At 40.7% G+C, this 23,563-nt stretch overlaps 1 protein-coding gene across 1 annotated transcript in view; it reads left to right on the forward strand.

Annotated features, from left to right (window-relative positions):
- LOC126088363 (uncharacterized) overlaps window positions 1–23,563 on the forward strand; it is an 859,329-nt gene that overhangs the window by 391,583 nt on the left and 444,183 nt on the right. Inside the window, exon 3 of the mRNA XM_049906501.1 lies at window positions 4,206–4,265. Coding sequence (XP_049762458.1) covers window positions 4,206–4,265 — 60 coding nt within the window. The remainder of the gene's footprint in view (window positions 1–4,205; window positions 4,266–23,563) is intronic.

Consider the following 23,563-nt stretch of genomic DNA (forward strand, 5'->3'; position numbering starts at 1 on the left):
TTTCCACTGCTACCAATGGCCAAATGCGTAGCTTTACGTTCGCTTTCTCTTTATGTAATATATTCTAACACACATTTCACAAAATACGGAGCACTCTCCACCAACTGATTAGCGACAGTGTAAATGACATCCAGAAGTGAGTCACTGCAGTCGACATCGAAAGATCGAGGCTGAGTGTTGCTTGAGAAATGTTGCTGCAAATGTCATCTTACGGTAACTCGTTTGTTCAACCGTCAACAGAGGTTTGGGGCGGTAAAGACCATGACCATCTGACTGGGCAGTATCTTTTGCTTAACACACTCGGTGGGGGAAATTATCGTATCCCTCTTCATGAAGTACTACCGAAAATGTTCGAGAAAGTCCCGCTAGCAGTCAGGCAGGGACCCACAAAAATTTGTCGTTAATGTCAGAGGAAGTGTAGAAAACATTTTTCCCAGTTTCTTTATAATGAAAGGCGTGCCAGTAGCGTGATCATCACATTCTCCCAGCCTCACTTCTGTTGGCTGCTCTTGTGAAGGGAGATGAAGAGTTTGGTGCGCGAGACAACTATCGTCCCTCCACTTATTTGGCTGAAGCCGCAGCCATTATTCATGAAACACCTGGTTGTTCTGAGCGATTTACATTATCATTAGAATGCATTAATGTAAATAGAAGACCATTTCAGCAACATCTCTAAAACAATGTTTATCACAAGTCAGTTTGAACACCTCTGATCATCACTAGGAGTCAGCGTCTTCATGGAACGCTGGTGGGCAAACTTTGCACCTGTGACATTTCTCTAACATGAAATAAGTTTCTTTTGTCACCCTTAAACACCAAACTTTAGTATACATAGTTTTTGTACACCCTGTGTGTCTTCATTCGATCAGATGTTTAAGTGTATTCCGACTTGTCCAACACAGTTGGACAGTGATAATGTACATATTACATTTTGATGCCCTATTCCTGTCCTGATTTGCATCCGGTATTAAACTTCTCTGTATATCAATATTGGTTTTGTTAAACATGCTGGCTATTTTATCAGATATAGCTTCTTGAAATGCATACAAATATTTTGATAGGCTGGGTGAAATATTTATAGTGTAGTTTCTAATGTGGACTTCCTTTATATACTGAGGGCGACTCTGGTTTCTCTTTGTTACATTCCTACTTAGGAATTCAAATGTCCCGTTCTTTTCATGGTCAATTTTAAATTGAAAATATTGGTATAACTTGCTGGAATTGATGGATTTTGCCTTACTTTCCCCATTTGTGCAATCTTGCACCATGCTTGTACCCCTTATGTACATATTTTATAACAAGCTGTCTTTTGTGCGATATTTTCATTTACTTGGAAATTTTATCCTCCGAACATTTGGTGAAAATATTTGTGATTAGACTAAAAAGAATACTACCCTTCACCACCCTACTTCTTGTGTGTATGATACTAGAAAAATATTTATCACAGTGACATAGTACCATTTCATATAGTTGTAAGCTGGGATTTTAGAGTAGATTAAAAACAATAGGCACGATGGGGCTTTTGGTTCACTTCTGTACATAAGAATTTGTGGTTCACCTTTTGTTTTAAGCTGTTCTTTGTGCTGCATCATTCACGATTTCGAAAATATAAATGTTTATGAAAACCTTCTTGTATTATTTACAGCTATTTTTCTATAATTACTATCGTTGAACCTTTATTACCAATAACAGAAAACACTTTTTTCTGAATTTTCTCTTTATGTGTGAAAGTATTTTAATGTCTGATGTTCAACGGAATGGCTCACTAAATCAATTTGTTGGTTGACGTTCAATTTGCCAAGTTCAAAGTTATTTTACTCATATATTCTTGTGTTTCTGATTGATTTAGTCATGCATGTCTCCATAGTTAAGAAGTGACAAATCTCTCTAGCAGAACTGAATGTTGGCTGTATTAATTGTTCTGTGAAAAATTCTTTGATAACTTTGTACCATGTTATTTTTCAGTGGCAACGTGTTTTACAATTCTTGTGCAATTCTTCTCATGCTTTTGTGGTGTAGGTGCAAATCCGATACTAGGTCTTGTTTCTCATTTGAGACCTTGGAGGTAAATTGGTAGATAACCAATATTTAGCAGCTATACATGTAATTTGTATTTTTGTTTTTTTATGTTATCATTTTTGTGTCACTTTCTATTATTAAACCCATTTTTTCATGTCTTTCAGCACATGCAAAAACGAAAAGTTGATGACTGGAGGTAGTTTTCCTTAGCGGGATATTTTATAACTTAAAAAGGCTAATTACATAATGAACTAAACACTTCTTAATACTGAAACTCATAATTTGTCCGCTTACATTAGATATTGGAAATATTGAAATTAGAGTAGGAAAAATTGCTTCTATCTGCATGTAATGACTCATGTAAACCAATTTTAAACTATTTCTCTACAAATACCTACGTAACGTAGAGCTATTATTCTGTGTTAACTGTTCGATATGGACAGGTAAAGGTCAAGGGGAAAATCTAAAATTTGATACAGTTTGGTAAAAAAATCTCTAAAGCTCTCCAGCAAACCAAAGTAGTCAGAAAAAGTATTGTTTATAACGCAATGGTAGGAAATACCACTGTGACTATATAGCTTTATCAACAGCCTTCAGCCGTTTCTCTGTATTGTTTTCTTCATGTCAAGCTGGTTTCTCGGCCAACCTACTTTCTCATAGGTACACATAAAAAGATATTCTTACTTGGAAGCACGATAATACTGTGATACTCGTACATTACTACTAGTATAACAACACAGCTGAAACCTCTGTGGACAAAACAAAAATTGGTACTTTTTCAAAGCATGTGGCAAAACTTCATCACAAACTGGACATTAATACCTGTAAATGTAGCATCGAACACATGACCCGAACATTGACAACTTTTTAAGAACGTTGCTGTACACTTAAGTTAAGCAACATTTAACTTCTTAATGTCTTAATTGTTCAGAGTGCATTTACAAGAGATCCTAGAATATGTAGTGCACGATAACTAATCCAAACAAGACATTTTTTGTGACTTGTTGTCATTAAGTGAATTAAATTCTTTAAGAATACCTGTCTCATTGAAATTATTACTTCTGACATTATTCTTATTCTCATTATTACTGTGTTGCTTCCAACATAGTTTAGAGCAAAATAATTTCCATGCAGTATAACGAAATATGTATTTTTTCCCAAATTAATAAAGGCAATTAAAGGCATTAATGGGGGAAGAGTTTCGGACATGTTTAGGGACAAAAATGGCAGCAGTACACGTTATTTGGCTACTTTTCCTAAAATATTTTAATTGCTACATAGCTCTCATACCACGAGTACAGAACATATCTTTGCTTCTACTTTTCACGTCGTTACGAAGAGTACAATGTCCGTATTTTTTTTTTCCACTTCCACATCGTCGTACGCTGATATGTCGAGTATCTGTCTGAAATAAATGTTATTTAAACGCAGAGACTAGTATCCTGGATATTTACACACTCGTAAAATACACTGTCTCAGTTTATGCAATAGTTAGGATACACTGGGTCATTATTAAAACACAGAATCTTTTCATGAAATTGATTATAAAGTTTTGTGTTTCAGTGTGCTTAAAATTAATGAAAATTATCAGCAGATAGTACATCAGTTTTAGGTGGTAGTTCTGTTGTAATACAGTGAAATTTTCTCGAAGGTTCTAAAACTTCCGACGATTTGCCATACTGAATTATTTCTAACACTGCGATGTAATCAACACATCGTACACGCACCATGCAAATTAGAGAAGACGTACACCCAAAACGTGTATCGTTAAACGTTTGATATAAACATACGATGTTTGGTAATAAGCGTATGGAAACTGTACAATTGTTCAAGTAAATACTGCCGTAAAGAATGAAGGAAGGAGAAGAAATATTTGTTTCCAGTTCAAAGAAAGATGACTGTAAAAGACAAGAATATGGTAATACTTTGAAATTCTGACTTATCGCCCTTTACTCAGAACCGCTTTGTGATGGATTATACTCATTATATTTGAATTTTTCCTCTTCTGAGTACAATGTAATAATTGGGGGAGGGAGCATATGGTTCGTGCGCATGTATGAAACGTGTGTGTGCATAGGCGTGTGAATGGAGAGAAAGACAGAGGAGGCTAATTCAGCCTATGCTAGGGAACTCCGCATGCGGAACTGAGTACAGTGGAGGGCTGAGTAGTGTGTTTTCCTTTCCAGGATACAGGAGCACACTCGCTCCCCCTGCGGTGTGATGTGCCTCAGGCGTGTGGGACACGGGTAAGACAACGATAAGGAACTTACTTACATAGGTCTAAACATACTCTGGCTGGCTAATTTTGGTTCATGGCAATTGATAATTTTAGAAAAAGAGAGATCATTTAGGCAGTCAGATCATCTTTGTTACTCAGCAAACAGATAAACTTACTGAAAGAAAATTATTCCGACTGATTAAACTCCTAGAAATTGTAGTCATGTCAATGAAGTTACGCCTGTACCATTTACGACGACTTAATGATAGAAGCGCAGTGAAACACTGTATGAAGTACATCGATGGAAGCACTTTTTCAGTTTCTATTTCAAATAATTTTCCGATTGTTAATCAATTTTCTAGTGCGACTATCCTATAAACAAAAATGTCAGGGTAACCTTGTATCCATAAAAAAGGAGAAGAACACAAACCAGACATTTACAGTAAATAATAATAACAACAGACTAAGGAAACCAGTTAACACTGCCACGATACTATCAGAGTTAACAATAATTCTGGAGTGAAATTTTTTAATATTTTATATCACTCTGTCTTAACTTTCCAGCGAGAATAAGGAAACTGTGTTTGGCCATTTACTATCAACCGAAGTCTGTCCTTTTAAAGTCTCTTTAATCCAAAAATCGGAGAGTCGCCTGTAGTTAGTGTTAAGTCAGAGTTTCAGCCTGTATAAGGAGAATAATGTGCAAATGTAGATTTAATTTAGTTTCCGGCTACATAAGAAAGATTAGAAATAAGTCTGTACCATGAGAGCACCAGGTAGCCTTATGGACTACGGACTAAAAGAGAGAGAACACGTACATACGAAGAAGCTAACCAAAAAGCTGAACCCTGCATGCATTTCACTTTGAACTGTCTTGCAATGGGTTTGTGAGTCGACAGTTCTTTTATTTCCATTAATGGAGTCGCGATCCTTTAAGAGCGTGTGCGACTGGTAATATGTCCCGTCTATTACGAACATCTTCCCATTTAATGTCTGTATTTGGAAAAAACTACAATGTAGATACACTTGCAGGTACTGATCTCGCCTTAATGTTAGGCTACTGACCAAGAACTACAAAATCAGTAGTAACACAAAAAAACCGTTTACTCTGCATGAGAACACCTTGAAAAAATCATTTAATTTTGCACTGATCGGCAACTTTCCTCGACAGTAGCTTCATCAAACTAATTAGCTTACACAGAGACCAAAACAATAATATTCCAATACAGTATTCAGAACATAGGGTCGATAAAACGCAACTTAATCACAGACCTGATAACTGAAAAGAAAATGGCATGGTAGTTCCCACATTAGTAGAAGATACACAATTCATTGACATTCATGTTCGCAAACAAGAATTATTATAAGATTATCAGTATATCAATTTCACTTTTAACAGTTAGTACTGCTGTACAATGTGACAGTAGATTAAAGTCAAACAGTGTGAAAAGCTGTTGTGTTCAGTGCAGAAGATGCAACAGAAATTGAAACTGTTGATATGTATGTTGAAGAGCAGAACGGAATTCATAGCCTGTAGAGCCTTGTTTTATTAAGTGACTGATTCAGCACAGAGGTAGCAATTTCAAACGCAGTCTTCCTAGCCACATACCACTGTAGCTCGTCACGACCTAATTTGAGAACGAGGTCAGGCCTACATACTTCTACTATGGCTCTATCAATAAGAGTGACAATGTGGCGTTACCATTGCGGTTTTAATGGTGTTCCCCGTCTGTTCATTCTTTATGAACAGATGCATTTCGGGCTGATCACAAGATTCAGAAAAGAAAACAGTGCACATTTATCGAACTTATCGCAATTTCATCAGGCAAGTTATTTTCGTTAGGAACGTCTACACTGAAGGGTGGTTGCTATTGGTAGATGATTTTATTGCGTTCCCTACATATTCTCCTTTCGACAGTGTAATCAACACTCTCCCCGTAGTATTTAATAAGAGCTGCTCCGAAAGCACGCATTAAGGATACAAATTCACAATTTCAGTACATATAAAATAGCGCAGCACAGTTATAGTATATTCAGCAAGCTGGCTACACAAAATCAATAATTCTTCATCAAATATTTCGTTAGATAATTTATGTATTCGTAACTACGTTATAATGTTGAAAAATAGATGTCAGCACCTACTTTCACTTACAGCACCGATCAACTATAGGGTACTTAACACAATATGTCCAAAAATTCAGGGCCCAAACTCACAAAAATGGTGACAGAAACAACAACAGAAACAACTAGGTGCCGGAAATGCAATATGAGTGAGTTAGGTGTATACAGAAGGTCAATGAATGTGCTTAAATAATAAAACAATATTAAAACTATACGTGAAGTTTCAAGACAATGTAGGAGCAAGGACCACTAACTTGGATTACTAAATTCTATTTTACCAGTTACCATAACAGTGGTACTCAATAATTGCATAGCCTATGGCTACGGTTTGAGAATGGATAATTTATTGCGAAACTAGTAACCATAAAACAAAAGTTTTTAAATGCAACTCTGACAGAAAATGGAAAAAAACATAAAAAGTGAAATGCTAAATATGTTTCCGTCCTTTGTTGTACTGATTGATGTTACAACACACAGAGGCTGTATCGACGTAGTAGGACGTTCCCTGATCGACCTAACATCTGCGGCGTGTTTCCTACGCGTGTGGCCACTGGAAGAATTCTTACTACTAATTCCTCTTGTGAATCCACAAGGGTAGACCGAACTTCGGCTTTTATGCGGCGCCGTCGAAAGAAGTCCAATGATGTGAATTACCGGGGTCCTGCAAGCCATACACTGCGCTCCATGTCATGTACTGTGAACGTCAAGAAGGCACTACAGCGCTACATGCTGTTTACTGCTTCAATATGAGCGTCGAGATGTCACACCATTTCGAAACTCAAATCAGTGTTGGTGTAACGATGCTTGAAGGAGGTACTTTTTCTTTATCTCGTTCGCAACGAGCGTAATTAAACATGTTTTAGCCTTCACTCATTATGTGTCTACAGAACCTGGCTGCTGAACGAATATACACTACTGGCCATTAAAATTGCTACACCAAGAAGAAATGCAGACGATAAACGGGTATTCATTGGACAAATATATTATAGTAGAATTGAGATGTGATTACACTTTCACACAATTTGGGTGCATAGATCCTGAGAAATCAGTACCCATAACAACCACATCTCGCCGTAATAACGGCTTTGATAAGCCTGGGCATTGAGTCGAACAGAGCTTGCATGGCGTGTACAGGTACAGCTGCCCATGCAGCTTTAACACGATACCACAGTTCATCAAGAGCAGTGACTGGCATATTGTGACGAGCCAGTTGCTCGGCCACCATTGAACAGACGTTTTCAATTGGTGAGAGATCTGGAGAATGTGCTGGCCAGGGCAGCAGTCGAACATTTTCTGTATCCAGAAAGGCCCGCACTGGACCTGCAAATGCAGTCGTGCATTATCGTGCTGAAATGTAGGGTTTTGCAGGGATCGAATGAAGGGTAGAGCCACGGGTCATAACTCATCTGAAATGTAACGTCCCCTGTTCAAAGCGCCGTCAATGCGAACAAGAGGTGACCGAGACGTGTAACCAATGTCACTCCATACCATCACGTCGGGTGATACGCCTGTATGGCGATGACGAATACACGCTTCCAAGTGCATTCACCGCGATGTCGCCAAACACGGATGCGACCGTCATGATGCTGTAAACAGAACCTGGATTCATCCGAAAAAATGACGTTTTGCCATTCGTGCACCCAGGTTCGTCGTTGAGTACACCATCGCAGACCCTCCTGTCTGTGATGCAGCGTGAAGGGTAACCGCAGCCATGGTCTCCGAGCTGATAGTCCATGCCGCTGCAAACGTCGTCGAACTGTTCGTGCAGATGGTTGTTGTCTTGCAAACTTACCATCTGTTGACTCATGGATCGAGACGTGGCTGCACGATCCGTTACAGCCATGCAGATAAGATGCATGTCATCTCGACTGCTACTGATAGAAGTCCGTCGGGATCCAGCACGGCGTTCCGTATTACCCTCCTGAACCCACCGATTCCATATTCTGCTAACAGTCATTGGATCTCGACCAACGCGAGCAGCAATGACGCGATACGATAAACCGCAATCGCGATAGGCTACAATCCGACCTTTATCAAAGTCGGAAACGTGATTGTACGCATTTCTCCTCCTTATACGAGGCATCACAACAACGTCTTACCAAGCAACGCCCGTCAACTGCTGTTTGTGTATGAGAAATCGGTTGTAAACTTTCCTCATGCCAGCACGTTGTGGGTGTCGTCACCGGCGCCAATCTTGTGTGAATGCTCTGAAAAGCTGATCATTTGCATATCGCAGCATCTTCTTCCTGTTGGTTAAATCTCGCGTCTGTGGCACGTCATCTTCGTGGTGTAGCAGTTTTAATGGCCAGTAGTGTATTTGTTGTTGTCTCTGACATTATATGTTAGTTTGAGCAATGAAGTTCTGGACTCCTTTAATCTAGTTTTTCAGTGTCCTCTTCAGATGGAGCATAAGCAAGCTGCATAGTGTGATACAGGGTAGTGGCTCTGGGAAAAGAGGATGAAAAAATAATTAATGTATCGCCGTGCATTCATGGCCTTGTGTCGAGAAATGAATTGTTTTACTTATTATGGCAGATGTGGCAACAGTCATGAGATACCGCCTAATATCTTGTCTGACTTCCTTCTGCGCGATATAGCGGAGTAACTCGAGGTCGGATGGACTCAACAAGCCGTTCGAAGTCCCCCAAAGAAATATTGAGCCCTTCTGCTTCTATAGCTAAAGTGTTGCCGTTGCAGGAGTTTTTGCACCAACTGACCTGTCGATTATGGCCCATAAATGTAACATGAAATTGATGTCTGGCGATCAGGCTGTCCAAATCATATGCTTGAAATGTCCAGAGCGTTCTTCAAAACAATCTGCGAACACTTGTTGCCCGGTGACATGCTGCATTGTCATCTATAAAAAAAGCCATCCTTGTTTGGGAATATGAAGCCCATGAATGGCTGCAAATGGTCTGCAGGTAGCCGAACATAATCATTTTCAGTCAATGATCGGTTCAGTTGGGCCAGAGGACCCAGTCCATTCCATGTAAATAGATCACACACCATCATCGACCATCACCATCTTGCACAGTGCCTTGTTGACAACTCGAGTCCATGGCTTCGTGGCGTCTGCGCCACACACAAACACTACGATCAGCTCTTACCAACTACGATGTCGTGCTGTTAGCAAAGACACTCACGTGGTCGTCTGCTGCCATAGCGGATTAACGCCAAATTCGCCGCACTATCCTAACGGATACATCCGTCGTACGCCCCACATTGGCTTCTGCGGTTGCTTGAAGCAGTGTTGCTTGTCTGTTAGCACTGACAACTCTACGCAAATGCCGCTGCTCTCGGTCGTTAAGTGAAGGTCGTTCGCCACTGCGTTGTTCGTGGTGAGAGGTAATGCCTGACATTTGGCCTTCTCGGCACATTCTTGACATTGTGGATCTCGGAATACTGAATTCCCTAACGATTTCCGGAACCGAATGACCCATGCGTCTAGCTCCGACTACCATTTCGTGTTCAAAGTCTTTTAATACAAGTCGTGCCGCCGTAATCACTACGAAAACCTTTTCGCATAATTCACCTGAGTATAAATGACAGTTCCGCCAACGCATCACTCTTTAATACCTTGCGTATGCGATACTACCGCCGTCTGTAAATGTGCATATCGCTAACACATTAATTTGTCACCTCAGTGTATATGAGGCACTGTAGTTACTACCCACCTGGTAGGTCTTATTTTAATTGCCTACTGTCCTCAGATTAATCATTTTTTACTATATGTATAAATATTGTCACCAACCTCTGTGGACATGGCCAATTAAAATAACTTAATTCACTGTAAATGTAAATAAGGGTTGTCACTATAAATCTGTGCCAGCAGACAATCCAAATGGAAGCTCTCATGTGAACATTAACTACAGTGCGACCTATATTACTGAAGTAAGTAAGGGAATTCGTGTTTCGACACAATTTGCCATGTAACTTTCACACATGGTGGAACATTAAATATTTATTTTGTCTGTCTTTCCGTAACCATTTCGATGCCTTTTCCATAGGACACGAGATGCCCTTATGCATCGATACCGGCTGTACGATGAACATTTTATGAACGTATTTTTCTAACATTCCTCATAACAAGGAATGACTGAAACACTTTTAACATTGTTTTATTCTTAACCATATCCAGCGATTACCTGTATATTCTGTACTTATTCAATATGCGTTTCAGAAAGCTGGTTGCTCAACGGACTGTTTTTGTTGCTGTCTCCTGATACAGTGTCTCACTGCAGACTGTTAACGAAGGTCCGAGCATGTGAATTAGGCTTCCAGATACGTGAGTCGCTTGAAGATTTATTAAGTAATAGAACCCAGCAGGGCTACGTTGTCCTAGATTGCAAGTGTTCATTAGAGACAAGACTATCGCCTGGTGTGTCCCAAAGAAGTATTATGTGACGACACTTGTTCTCTATATATATAATTGATCTGACGAATAGGGAAAGATGCAATTTGCGAATATCTGCTAATGACGCTATAGTGTACGGAACTCTGTAATCGTTGTGTGACTCGAGGAGGATACGGAATGACTTAGACAAAACTTCTATTTCGTGCAATCAATGGCAGCTTGCTCTAAATGTAGAAAAATGTCAGTTAACGAAGATGAATAGAAAAAACAAATCTGTAGTTTTTGAATACAATACTAGTAGTGTGCTCCTTGTATAGTCACGATGGTGAAATTTCTAGGCGTATGTGATAAGAAACGGAACGAGCATGTAAGGTCGGTAGGAGGAAACCCATAGTTTCTTGGGAGAAGTTTAGGAAAGTGTAACTCAGGTATTAAGGTAACTCATTCTCACTGCAGGAGAGTTTGTGATCCCAACCAGATCGGATTAAAGAAAGACGTCGAAGCAATTCCGAGATGTGCTGCTAAATTCGTTACTGGTAGGTTCGATCAACACGCGATTATTAGGGAGACGCGTCGTGAAGTCAAATGGGAAACCCTTCAGGGAAGACGATGTTCTTTCGCGAAACACTATTGAGAAACTTTAGAGAACCAGCATTTTCGGACAGCTGCAGAACGATTCTGCTGTCACCAATGTACGTTTTGCGTAAGGATTGCTGAAACAAAATAGAAATTTGGACTTGTACGGAGGCGTTAGACAGTTATTTTTACCTCGCTCCATTTGCGAGTGGATCGTGAAAGAGGAGAAACCGTATGGTGCTTGCGAAGTATCTACGACGATGTAGATGTAGATCCACAGAGCCTGTATCCATCACCACGCTGTAGAAATAAAGACCTGACGTTTATGTGCCCCTTCTGAAGATGAGCCAGAAAAGGCTCGAAAACCAGTTTGTAGGAATAAACAACTGGTTGATGATTTCTGTACTTACACGACTGGCATTCAATACATATTAGGATATTTTTTTTTAATAGTCGGACGGTTTTATTCAGGATTCCATTATACCATACTATTCCCTACTCCTATCGCTACAAAACAGTATTTTTCGACATAATCTCCGTCCAGTGCGACATCCTTACACCACCTTACTGGGATGGCGTGTACGCCCACAAGGTAACACTTTACTAGTCGAAGTACCAATCAACGTCTTGCTGCATTAATACAAGGGTTGACCAGGAAGTAACGCACCGCATTTTTTTTTTCTCAGGCGAAAACAGTGATACGAATGCGAAACGTTACGTATGTATTATTTGAAGTCTCCTGAGTGAGCGCGCCAAGTTCCCGTCACTTCCAACAGATAGCGTAGCTGCAGGACAGTTTCAAAATGGCGTCTGTAGGTGATGTACGTTACAAGCAACGTACCGTCACTGATTTTCTCACTGCAGAGGAATGAAATGTGGGAATTATTCACAAACGTTTGTGCAAAGTCTATGGAGTATCTGCTGTCGCTGGGCATAGAGTCGGTTCGGCGGAGCTCCACGATTTGCAGCGGTCGGGGAGATCATCCACGACTGCCACACCTCACATGTTGCTGCGAGCTGATGTTGTCATTTGCGAGGACAGGCATTCGTGGACGACATTTTGAGGACTATGGGGAGGTGATTCACACAATGAAGCACTGGCTCCGCCACCAGGACTAGGGTTGATACCTACAGGGGCATACACGCCCTTGTTTCGCGCCGGAGGAAGGCCATACATTGGGACGGAGATTACGTGGAAATATAGGGTGCGTAGATAAAACACCATTCTTTCGTGTGTGTAATTCTCATTATGTTCAACAAAGAAATGTTGAAGTAAAAAATGCGGTGCATTACTTTCTGGGCAACCCTCGTAACTCCACCATCAATCACATACCGCTTTACACGGAGTGCATCCTTCGTTGGGTCAAACAGATAGTCGGAAGGTGCCAGATCCGGGCTGTAGGTTGGATGGGGAAGAACAGTTCAATGAAGTTTTGTGAACTCCTCTCGGTGTGCAGACTTGTGTGAGGTTTTGCATTGTCATGGGGAACTTCGTTTGCATTTTTGTGGCCACGAACATTCTGTAGCCTTTTCTTCAATTGCCTGACGGTAGCACGGTATAATTCAAGTTGACCGTTGCACCATAAGGGACGACATCAAACAGAATAACCCTTCAAAGCCGTAGAAGATGATGCCTTTACATTAAGGGCTGAGTGTGCGGTTTTGAACCTTTTCTTTGGAGGAGAGGTGGTGTGGCATTATTCCATGGATTGCCGTTATGTTTCCCGTTCGGAGTGATGTACCCAAGTTTCATCTCTGTGAAGATGTTCGACAAAAAATTGTCACCTTCATTCTCGTAACGCCCAAGCAATTCCGCATAGACGGTCCTTCCTGCTCTTTATGCTCGTCTAATAAAGTGGTGGTCCGCAGCTCGGGGTCTTGCGGTGGCGTTCTCGCTTCTCGCGCACGGGGTCCTGGGTTCGAGTCCCGGCGGGGTCAGGGATTTTTCCTGCCTCGAGATGACTGGATGTTGTTGTGTCGTCTTCATCATCATCATTCATCCCCATTACCGTTGGAGGAAGGCAATGGCAAACCACCAAGTCTCCTACGCTCCTCGGAGTATGGGACCTCATCGTCATCAATAAGGCGGTGAGTAATGCAGCGGGCACACCCCTTTGAGCACCCCAAGAGGTGGGCGAGTGTGTCAACAGTACAAACAGAAACGTCTGTGCAGCGAGATGTCTGTCTTTGATCCGTCGATCACCTGGCATGAGAGTGTCTGCAAGTTCCAATACTGCAGGAGTCTCAGCTGTGTGCGACTAGCAGCAAGCGGGAGACAGGACACGTTGTTAGACCTTGTAGCTAGGATGACAGTCGCCGAGCCCAACGACTCACCGTGCTTTTGTGCATTGCCAGGTCGCGTGGATATTCTGCAAGCGCCTATTAATATCGGCAATCCTCTGGTTTCCCGCCGAAAGGAACTCGATATCTCTGCTTATAGCATACCGCCGTTACAGAAATCATTTTGAAGACTAGTATTGCGCCGCCACCTACCGTCACTTCATGAAACTATAGACTATACAGGCTGAAGCGGGAATATTCCGAGATGTGCAGCAACGAATTCCTCTTTTTCTTTTTAAGCCTAACTGGTCGGGAGAAAAAGTGTTGCATTACTTATTGGACGCCCCTCGCATTTATACCAGGAGAGAAGATATGAACGGACAGGTCAGACGTACGAGTTTTCTTGGCGTTCTTTCGTCCTTGGGCTTGTAGCAGCCGGCTCCGGCAAGTAATGAAGGCGCGCTCTGGCGGAGGAAATAGCCGGTGCAGGCTCCCCTGCGAGACAAGCCATGCGTTTCACTTAGCCACGCCGGCCGACAGTCCCTTCCTCAGCGCGAACTCCGGCGCCGCCGCTGCTTTGCTACCGGAATGGGACCTTAAATGAGAAATTGTGGAGCTCGTTCTGTTCTCGCATCCCTGTCCGATTCCACGAAGGATGTGCGCGCCATGGTTGCAGATTCGATTCTATTCTGGCTACTAAATTTCCTTCCATCAGTTTCATTTTTCAAAAGATGCCTAATTTTGGAAATATTGCTAGTGCTTAACGGGCAAATCTGAGAAAATAGAAGGGTACATATAAGTAATGTAACTTTTGCTGTATCAGAAATAATTGAACCAGATTTTTCATATTTTATCATTATGTTAGTGCCTATAAACTGAAATTTTTTCAATTTTTTTGTCAAATAATTTCACGAGGACGTTACTGAATACTTTTAGAGGAAAATTTTCTCAAGGTTTACTTAACTTACCACTTCCAAAAAGTGAGAATTTTCTTAGTAATTAGAGAAACAAATTTGTATACCAGTTTTTTTAATATCAGTCTTACAACTCTCGCAAAAATTTCTTTAACTTTATGTATATGACACACAGCAATTTTTATTTCATTAAAATTTAAATAAAGTTGACAGTAACTCACTTTGAAAAAATTTGTACCACAGGAGGCTGTGTCATAGTATTTACAGTGTCTGTGCCAAATTTCATAGTTTTATCTCCAATGGTTTAGCAGAAAATGTTCCTTATACACTGAAAAATGAAAGTTGCGGGTAGTATGGGAAATGCAGAAAAAAAGTTTATATTAGCATTTATGTCAGAAACAAGTAACTTAATGTTAGCCATAACCATACATTTTGTTTTTTTATCGTCATGCCCCTTCGGCAATATTCTTCACTGATACTTCAGAACTAGCAACACTCACAACGTAAGTATTCTTCAGTAGTTTCTCAGTGAAGCAACGTGCATCAAATCCTAGCCTCTTAAGGGTCCTGATTCTCCCACTATTACCATCATTGAACACCAGACAACCATCATATGAGGTAATTTAACAACAGTATATGACCAAAATTTTATCTCTGGGCGTCTCTTCTTGATGAGGTTATTAAAACTTTTGTTTGGGGTTTTGTATTCCACCATGTGCAAACTTTTTAATGAATTACTTGCATCGTAAATGCGCTCACAACCTCTGCCCTAAAGATGTCTTCTCTGGTGGCAGGAAATAAAATACCGCAAACAAGGACAGAACCATGTAGAAGAGGGGACATGGCGCTGCGCACTGGTTGAAACGAGATGGTTTTTGTGTCATTTTATAGCACGAAATTAACTCTGAAAACTGCAGACAAAGTTTCTAACATACTAAAACACTATCTACTGGTAAAAGAATTTCAACATTTTTTACTAATTTTATATACTTCCCCCCTTAAACAGAAGCAAATTCAACATGCATAAGCAGCAGTCCTAATTGGCAAAATAAAGTTAAGAGTTCGTGCCGTAGATTTTTTTTTTTTTTTTTTTTTTCGCTGGAGTCCATTCATTTGGGTGTAAGTAGATTTGTGTTCTGGGTGTGTATGAGTTTAATAAAATTACTTGAAAGTTATTTTGTGCAGGATGGTTTGAGCACATCAAGGCTGTTTTCGATTTCGTTGTGAAGTGACCATACTTTTTTTTAATTCTTCCAACAAATTCGTCTGTACGCCTTCCTATAAAAGAAATGTACAAAGGAATTTCTTGGAAGAATTAGAAATATACAGCTACTTTCATAACAAATGACTGCATCCTTAATGACCAACTATACTAAACAAATAAAATATTACTACAATATTTCATTCTAAACACTATATTGTCTGAAAAGGAAATTCTAAATCGAACATTGCCACTAGTTTCACATACTAAACCTAATTTTTTCATCTAGGACAGTAATAAAATATGTCCAATAAGGGACTACATAACCGTTTAAGCTCTCCATTACTGTGCCATTTTGTTCTTTCCTACAGCCAACCAAGTCACTTAACTGACGTGTCTGTCTGACACCATGTGTAAACGTAGACATAAACTCAAAGTGTCCACCATGTTGTCCCTAGTTTATCTCATGGTTCAGCATACCACATGTCAGTTTAGCAGACCCCTATCTTGTAAAGCAAGGCAAAACTTTTTCTCATGTAAGTCACATATATTGACCTTACATATAAGGGAAAAGCTTTTGTAAATCATAAAATCAGGAATATTCTACTACAAGGCATTTATATGAAATCTGTACGAGTATGCTCCACCTGAGTATGGGTCTAAGGATTGAACAAGTTATTGTGAAATAAATAATTCATCAAAAATGTGTGGCTGGTTGCAGTTTTTTCTTTAGTGGTACCATTCAGACATGTTTTGTCACAGGTCAGTCGGATTTTGTTGTTCTCTCTTAAGAATCTCTTTGTTCTGTTAGTGCACTCCTCTTATGCATACGTTGTTTTCGTTTTCTTGTTTGTTTGTTTTTCTACTAACAGATTTCTTACCTTTAATGTATTTGATGACTCCATGAACTTCTGTATGGAACTGAGCAGTAACGTTTGTGAAAAATGTAGCACTTGGAAAGCATAGATCGAATGAACCAAAAGACGGAGGATGTGCGGAACAGTGCACCGGCAATACGAGATTTAGAATTCAAAGACATGACGTCGTGCTACGTCCAGCAGTAAGCTGTCTTATATAACTGGGAAAGTCAATTAGTGAAGAGCGCTCAAACGAAGTACAAATATGAAAACGAGACAACGAGACAACGAGCCTCAACGCAGACACAGACTACAATTATAGTGAGTGAGACAGTGCAGAGTGCTTTGTCTCTTGGGAATGGTTTATTCCGGGAGTGTGGAATCAGTTGATTAAAGGAGGTCATACATTTGGACGAGTGGGTGCTTGAATAAGCTATATGAACACAGCACAGAATAACCGCTATGTTTCTGCGTCGCTGTGAAGGAATACACATCGTGGTCCACAGTTTTCGTTCGACGCTGGAGCACTGCACAAAGTGCGAACCAGATAGTATCATTAGTTTGCCGCTGTCTGCGACGGGTTGGATTGGTGATACGCTTGCTATCCCTTTAGTTTCCGTTGCCTACTAAGCACTTCGCCCTCATTTTTTAACAAAGGATGGAAAAATGTTCGGGTTTAACACCTGACCGACGATGACCTCAATCAGGAACGGAATGAGTGCTCGAAGGGGACAAAGATGGGAAAGGAAATTGGCTGGGTTATTTTCAAGGAAACCCTCCAATTGATTGCTGTTAGCGATTTAGGAAGACCACTGCAAACCTAAATCAGGATGACTGGAGGAGTACTAGATTACCATACTGTTTTAATACGAGTACACGTGCATACCATATCAGACTACAACAGCCATGTGATTGCCGTGTCAATTAGATGCCGGGTGGAAAATAGTAATGTTTTTGTGGGAGTGCCGTATAAAGCTTTCCTACAGCTAGTAGACGAAATCGCGGTGATCGCAAATTGGTGGCTTACGTTAATGACCGGCGAAGTGTGCTATACGAGCTCGATGCAAAATGGTTGGAATGACCTTCTCTAGGACTATATTTAGACCTTCGTTTATTTCACAGTACGGTGTATAGAGGCTCTACTTGAAGTACCATACCATACAAATTTCTCATAGTCGGAGTTCATGTGCAGTTTTATAATCTTGATCAGTTGCATATATTGTCATCTACCTGATCTGCAGCTCCTCGAAGGCACTTACAGTCCTGTAATCCAAACATTCTGTCAGTATTCTGATTTGTGACTTCTCGGAGTCATTGGTTATATTCTGTACTGTAATCCTTATAATTTGTACACTATAACGTACGTAATGTGTTATTTCTCATTATCATAAATCATGCTTAGATCTGTAATCTTGATCATTTGCACATTTCTATGTCATAATATGCGAATTTTCAGGGGTGACGTACATTTCTGCAAGCCCAACCTTTGGCTCATTGTTACGTACCTTAAATGGGGCTTAAGAGCCGGGTATCGCGTAGTTCTATGATCCCAATCATTTACGCATTGTCCAGGATCGATATTGTAGTATAATTCTTATATTGTTCACATTTATCTTCGTGATATTGCAATTTTTATATCCTTTCGTATATGTTTAAATTCATCAGTTCCACAGTTGATCACGAATTAAAATACATGTTTAGCGCTTATATGCGATGACCTCACTTTTAATTATCATTTTCCCTAATAACTATTGAGTTAAGTCACTTCACGGAGATAAATTTCCGTCTATGTTCATTCTCACATGTACTTCGTAAAATATCATTGAAGGAAATTTCGGTGCAAATGGAAATAAAGCTTCTGATCTCTAACTGATGGGTCAGCTTCCATGTTGCTTGTCATCACAAATAATATTTATTTTCGAATGATTTTATGCGCTTTGTTACGAAGGTTCTACGCTAAAAAATATTTTAATTTGCTGTCGTGAGTATTTTAATGTTTACTGTTGATAACACCTCTACCAGCGAACAACAAACTGTAAGTTCTCTGTTAGTGGAACAAATGCCTCAATTATCTTTTCATTTATTTCCAAACTTTTTGTCCTTATAAAACGGAGTGCTCTGAAATCAAAAAATTCCTTTTCATGTGTTATGTTCTTCCGTTCAGGAATTTATAGCTAATAAACGTAAAAAGGAAACAAACTAACAAAATTGGTAGGTACAAAGCTGCTTTTTCGACTTTTTCTTTTTATATCTCCCAGAAATTTTTGTGGGAAAGATTTCTTAGTGACGTCGTAGATGAGACGCTGTACTTTGTATTTACACTATACCAGTGTTTAAGAAAGAGAACAGTATTACACAATACTGAATGGATGATTAATAACAAAAACAACTCAAAGACTTGACACTATATTTTTCATAATTTAATATTTCCTAAAACAAATGCCTGCATATCCTGCCGGTATTCTCAAATTAGGTCAAAGGAACCCTCAAAAAACAGTAAAAAAGGAAATATTTTTTGTATTCGGGTTTCTTATATATTTCCGATTTGACTTTTAATTTCATTTCTTTTACGCCTTTCAAGTGAGACAGCGGTACCTTGCCTCATTTTTCACAAGGCATTGCCTTTATGAGTATTATCCTTTTAGTAACCGTTCATATTATAAATGTATCCCTGTCTATTCTGCCTTCATTCTAGCGTCGACGGGACTCTAAACATTCTATCATTCGCATTTAGGTTTCCGAACATCTTCGTAATGTTTACGTCGTTGTTGGAGGCTTTCTCCGGATCTGCTTACGTCATAAATGTTTTCTCTATTTCTGTTTTCCCTTCCTTTGTTTACGAATACCAATACAGAATGAGTTTTCGGCAAAAAGGCCCTACTTGTATCACTCACAATTAACTAAAGTACTTCCGAAAAAAATCAGAGCGCAGTTCCTACTTAGACACCCAACGAAGAGCGGTTACATGAGCTTATATGATCAGCATAATGCACAATCACTATCAGGTGCTAAGATATTACATATAATTTCTGTTCAACAATCTCTGAACATCCATTACTGTTCGCCAACACAAATGTACATTAACATATACATCTGCAATTACATTACTTATGCTACACTGCAGGAAATAATGCAACCATCCACAAGTTTTTTTATGCTTTTATTCTACTGCTACTAGTTCTGGGCCTGAGGCCATCGTAAGACGGTAGCGTTGATTTTTTCCGCATGTTTTACATTTGTGTCCTAACCAAAATGTATAACATTACGACATTACTTATGTGTTCGGCAATCCGTGTAGCGTTTTATATTTGTCCGTGTGGAGAAGGTGGACGAGGCAGGATAACAATATCACCAAATTTATGACCTAATCCAAGTCAGGCTATATGCATTTGGATGTGCAAAACCCTACGCGAGATGCACGGCTGTGGCAGTGGAACGGTTCACAGTATTACTTTAATACCGCCTTACTGGATTTCCTACTCTAAAGGGTTTTGCGAGACAACTTTGTCTTTCTTCTAGAATTATCCGTTCAAGCCGCCCCCCCCCCCCCCTTCCGAGCATCTCAGTTACATATACGTAGGGACTGACAATTTGTTACGGTCCTAGCAGCGTCTCTCCAAGTTCTATCAGTTTTTGTTGTCATACCTATTTGACAAGGATTCCAAACTCTGGAACAGTGCCTTAAAATTGATCGCAATAGTGTACTGCAAGCGATTTCCTTTACAGATACACAACACTTTCCCAGAATCTCTGCAATATATCTACTGAGTTTGCTTCTTAGTATTACTTATAAATATGAAAAAGACGGATGTGGTGTCTATATTTTATTTACTTAATTCGCAGTTTCCGTACGACCATGCCATCCAAAGCAACTTGGTCATGGAACAAACCAGTACTTCGTTCACAGAATGCTAATCAGAAAATTTACATATAAAGAACTTTAAAAAAAACACGAAAAAAGATAGTGTACGAGTAAATGCCACATTACAGAGAAGAGTTCTTTGCTAACAGGGGAAACTCCTATGTAGGAGGGCACTACGAGGAAAGCTTTCCACCTGCATTTGCGTACTTGGAATGTGTCAATTAATTTTACCATCTATCGTTCACTCAGTGAATGATGTAGTTTCTTTTGAATCAGACAATTTTATCAACAACAAATCCCTTGTAGGAATACAACTACATGGAAGGGAGATTTAGGATCTCAAGACACCTGAATGATAGCCTAAATGAAGTTGTAATCTGACACCGCTGATCAGTTTAACCGCTCCTTTCTGGCTAAAGAATATTTTTCGTGTGGGCACAAGATGTCACAGAATGTAACACCATACGAGATAATACACTACTGGCCATTAAAATTGCTACACCAAGAGGAAATGCAGATGATAAACGGGTATTCATTGGACAAATATATTATACTAGAACTGGCATATGATTACATTTTCAAGCAATTTGGGTGCATACAACCTCAGAAATCAGTACCCATAACAACCACCTCTGGCCGCAATAGCGGCCTTGATACACCTGGGCATTGAGCCAAACAGAGCTTGGATGGCGTGTACAGGTACAGCTACCCATGCAGCTTCAACACGATACAACAGTTCATCAAGAGTAGTGACTGGCGTATTGTGACGAGCCAGTTGCTCGGCCACCATTGACCAGACGTTTACAATTGGTGAGAGATCTGGCCCGTATAGGATCTGCAACATGCGGTCGTGCAATACCCTGCTGAAATGTAGGGTTTCGCAGGGATCGAATGAAGGGTAGAGCCACGGGTCGTAACACATCAGAAATGTAACGTCCACTGTTCAAAGTGCCGTCAATGCGAACAAGAGGTGACCGAGACGTGTAAACAATGTCACCCCATACCATCACACCGGGTGATACGCCAATATGGCGATGACGAATACATGCTTCCAATGTGCGTTCACCGCGATGTCGCCAAACACGGATGCGATCATCATGATGCTGTAAGCAGAACCTGGATTCATCCGAAAAAATTACGTTTTGCTATTCGTGCACCCAGGTTCGTCGTTGAGTTCACCATCGCAGACGTTCCTGTCTGTGATGCAGCTTCAAGGGTAACCGCAGCCATGGGCTCCGAGCTGATAGTCCATGCTGCTGCAAACGTCGTCGAACTGTTCGTGGAGATGGTTGTTGTCTTGCAAACGTCGCCATCTGTTGACTCAGGGATCGAGACGTTACTGCACGATCCGTTACAGCCATGCGGATAAGATGCCTGTCTTCTCGATTGCTAGTCATGCGAGGCCGTTGGGGTCCAGCGCGGCGTTCCGTATTACCCTCCTGAACCCACCGATTCCATATTTTGCTAACAGTCATTGGATCTCGACCAACGCGAGCAGCAATGTCGTTATACGATAAACCGCAATCGCGATAGGCTACAATCCGACCTTTATCAATGTCGGAAACGTGATGGTACGCATTTCTCCTCCTTACACGAGGCGTCACAACAACGTTTCACCAGGCAACGCCGGTCAACTGCTGTTTGTGTATGAGAAATCGGTAGGAAACTTTCGTCGTGTCAGCACGTTGTAGGTGTCACCACCGGCGCCAACCTTGTGTGAATGCTCTGAAAAGCTAATCACTTGCATATCACAGCATCTTCTTCCTGTCGGTTAAATTTCGCGTCTGTAGCATGTCACCTTCGTAGGTAGCAATTTTAATGGCCAGTAGTGTAAATACGAGAGGCGTTTAAAGGTAAAACGACACAATTTTTCTCGGCCAATTTCGGTTGAATGAATATTGATTTTGTTGTGCTACACTGTGGAATGTTCGCGCTTTGGCCTCTATAGTTTCATGTAGTTCATACAGCGGTGGCGCTATGAATAACCTTAAAGTGTCGTCAGTAACAGAGGTCGTTCCAAGCAGACACCTGACACTAGCTTTCGTCTTTCGTAAAACCAGATCATCGCAGATATTCATAGTCACTTGCGGAATGTCTACGGAGACCTGGCAGTGAACAAAAGCGCAGTTATTCATTGGACCAGGTGTCTGTCATCATCGCAACAAGGTCGCGCAAACCTGTCCAATCTCCCGCGTGCCGGCCAGCCGCGCACAGCTGTTACTCCTGCAATGTTGGAATACGCAGACACTCTCATTCGCGATGATCGTCAGATCGCAATCAAACCCCTCGCTGCACAAATTGACGTCTGTCCGTAGCACTGATATTCTCGTTCACCAATTGGGGTACTCAAAGGTGTATGCCCGCCGGGTTCCACAGCGCTTAATACTGTAGAAGACCGTGAAGAGCAACGAAGGACCTTCTGCGCGGAATTGACTGCGCGTTAGGAGGCTGATCGTGAAAATTTTTTGTCGGACATCATCATAGGCGAAGAAATATTGGTCCGACACTTCGAGCCGGAAACAAAATGGCAATCCATGGAGTGGCGCCGAAGAAAAAGTTCAAAGCCGTACCCTCAGCCTTAAAAGTCATGGCAACGGTTCTCTGAGAGACTGAAAGGGTTCAGTTCGATGTCCTCCCTCATGGTGCAACGAGCTACTCCTAAGGGTATTGTGCTAGCCTCAAAAAATTGAAGAAATTACTTCAGCGTCTTCGTCACCACAAAAATGCAAACGAACTTCTCTTTCTCCACGACAATCCAAGGCCTCACGAAACTTCAATAGACTACTTTTCCTCATCACCACACAGCCCGGTTCTAACACCTTCTAACTGCCGTCTATTTGGCGAAATGAAGGATGCACTCCGATGGAAGCAGTACATGGATGATGGGGATGTTATTGATTCTGACATACGTTGGCTCTGACGCTGACCAGTAAAGTGGTGCCATATGGGCGTACATGTCCTCCTAGTAAGGTGGCGTAAAGCTCTCACATTGAACGGAGATTATGTTGAAAAACAGGCTTTGTAGTTACAAGACTGGGGAATGATTTGGTGTACTAGAATCCTGAATAAAACCAACTGATTTCAGAAAAAAATGTGTTGCATTACTTATTAAAAACCTTCGTGGACTGAAAATAAGAAAAGAAAACAAATCCTCCTGTTAG

Source organism: Schistocerca cancellata, chromosome 6 (assembly GCF_023864275.1).
Source record: "Schistocerca cancellata isolate TAMUIC-IGC-003103 chromosome 6, iqSchCanc2.1, whole genome shotgun sequence".
Taxonomy (NCBI): domain Eukaryota; kingdom Metazoa; phylum Arthropoda; class Insecta; order Orthoptera; family Acrididae; genus Schistocerca; species Schistocerca cancellata.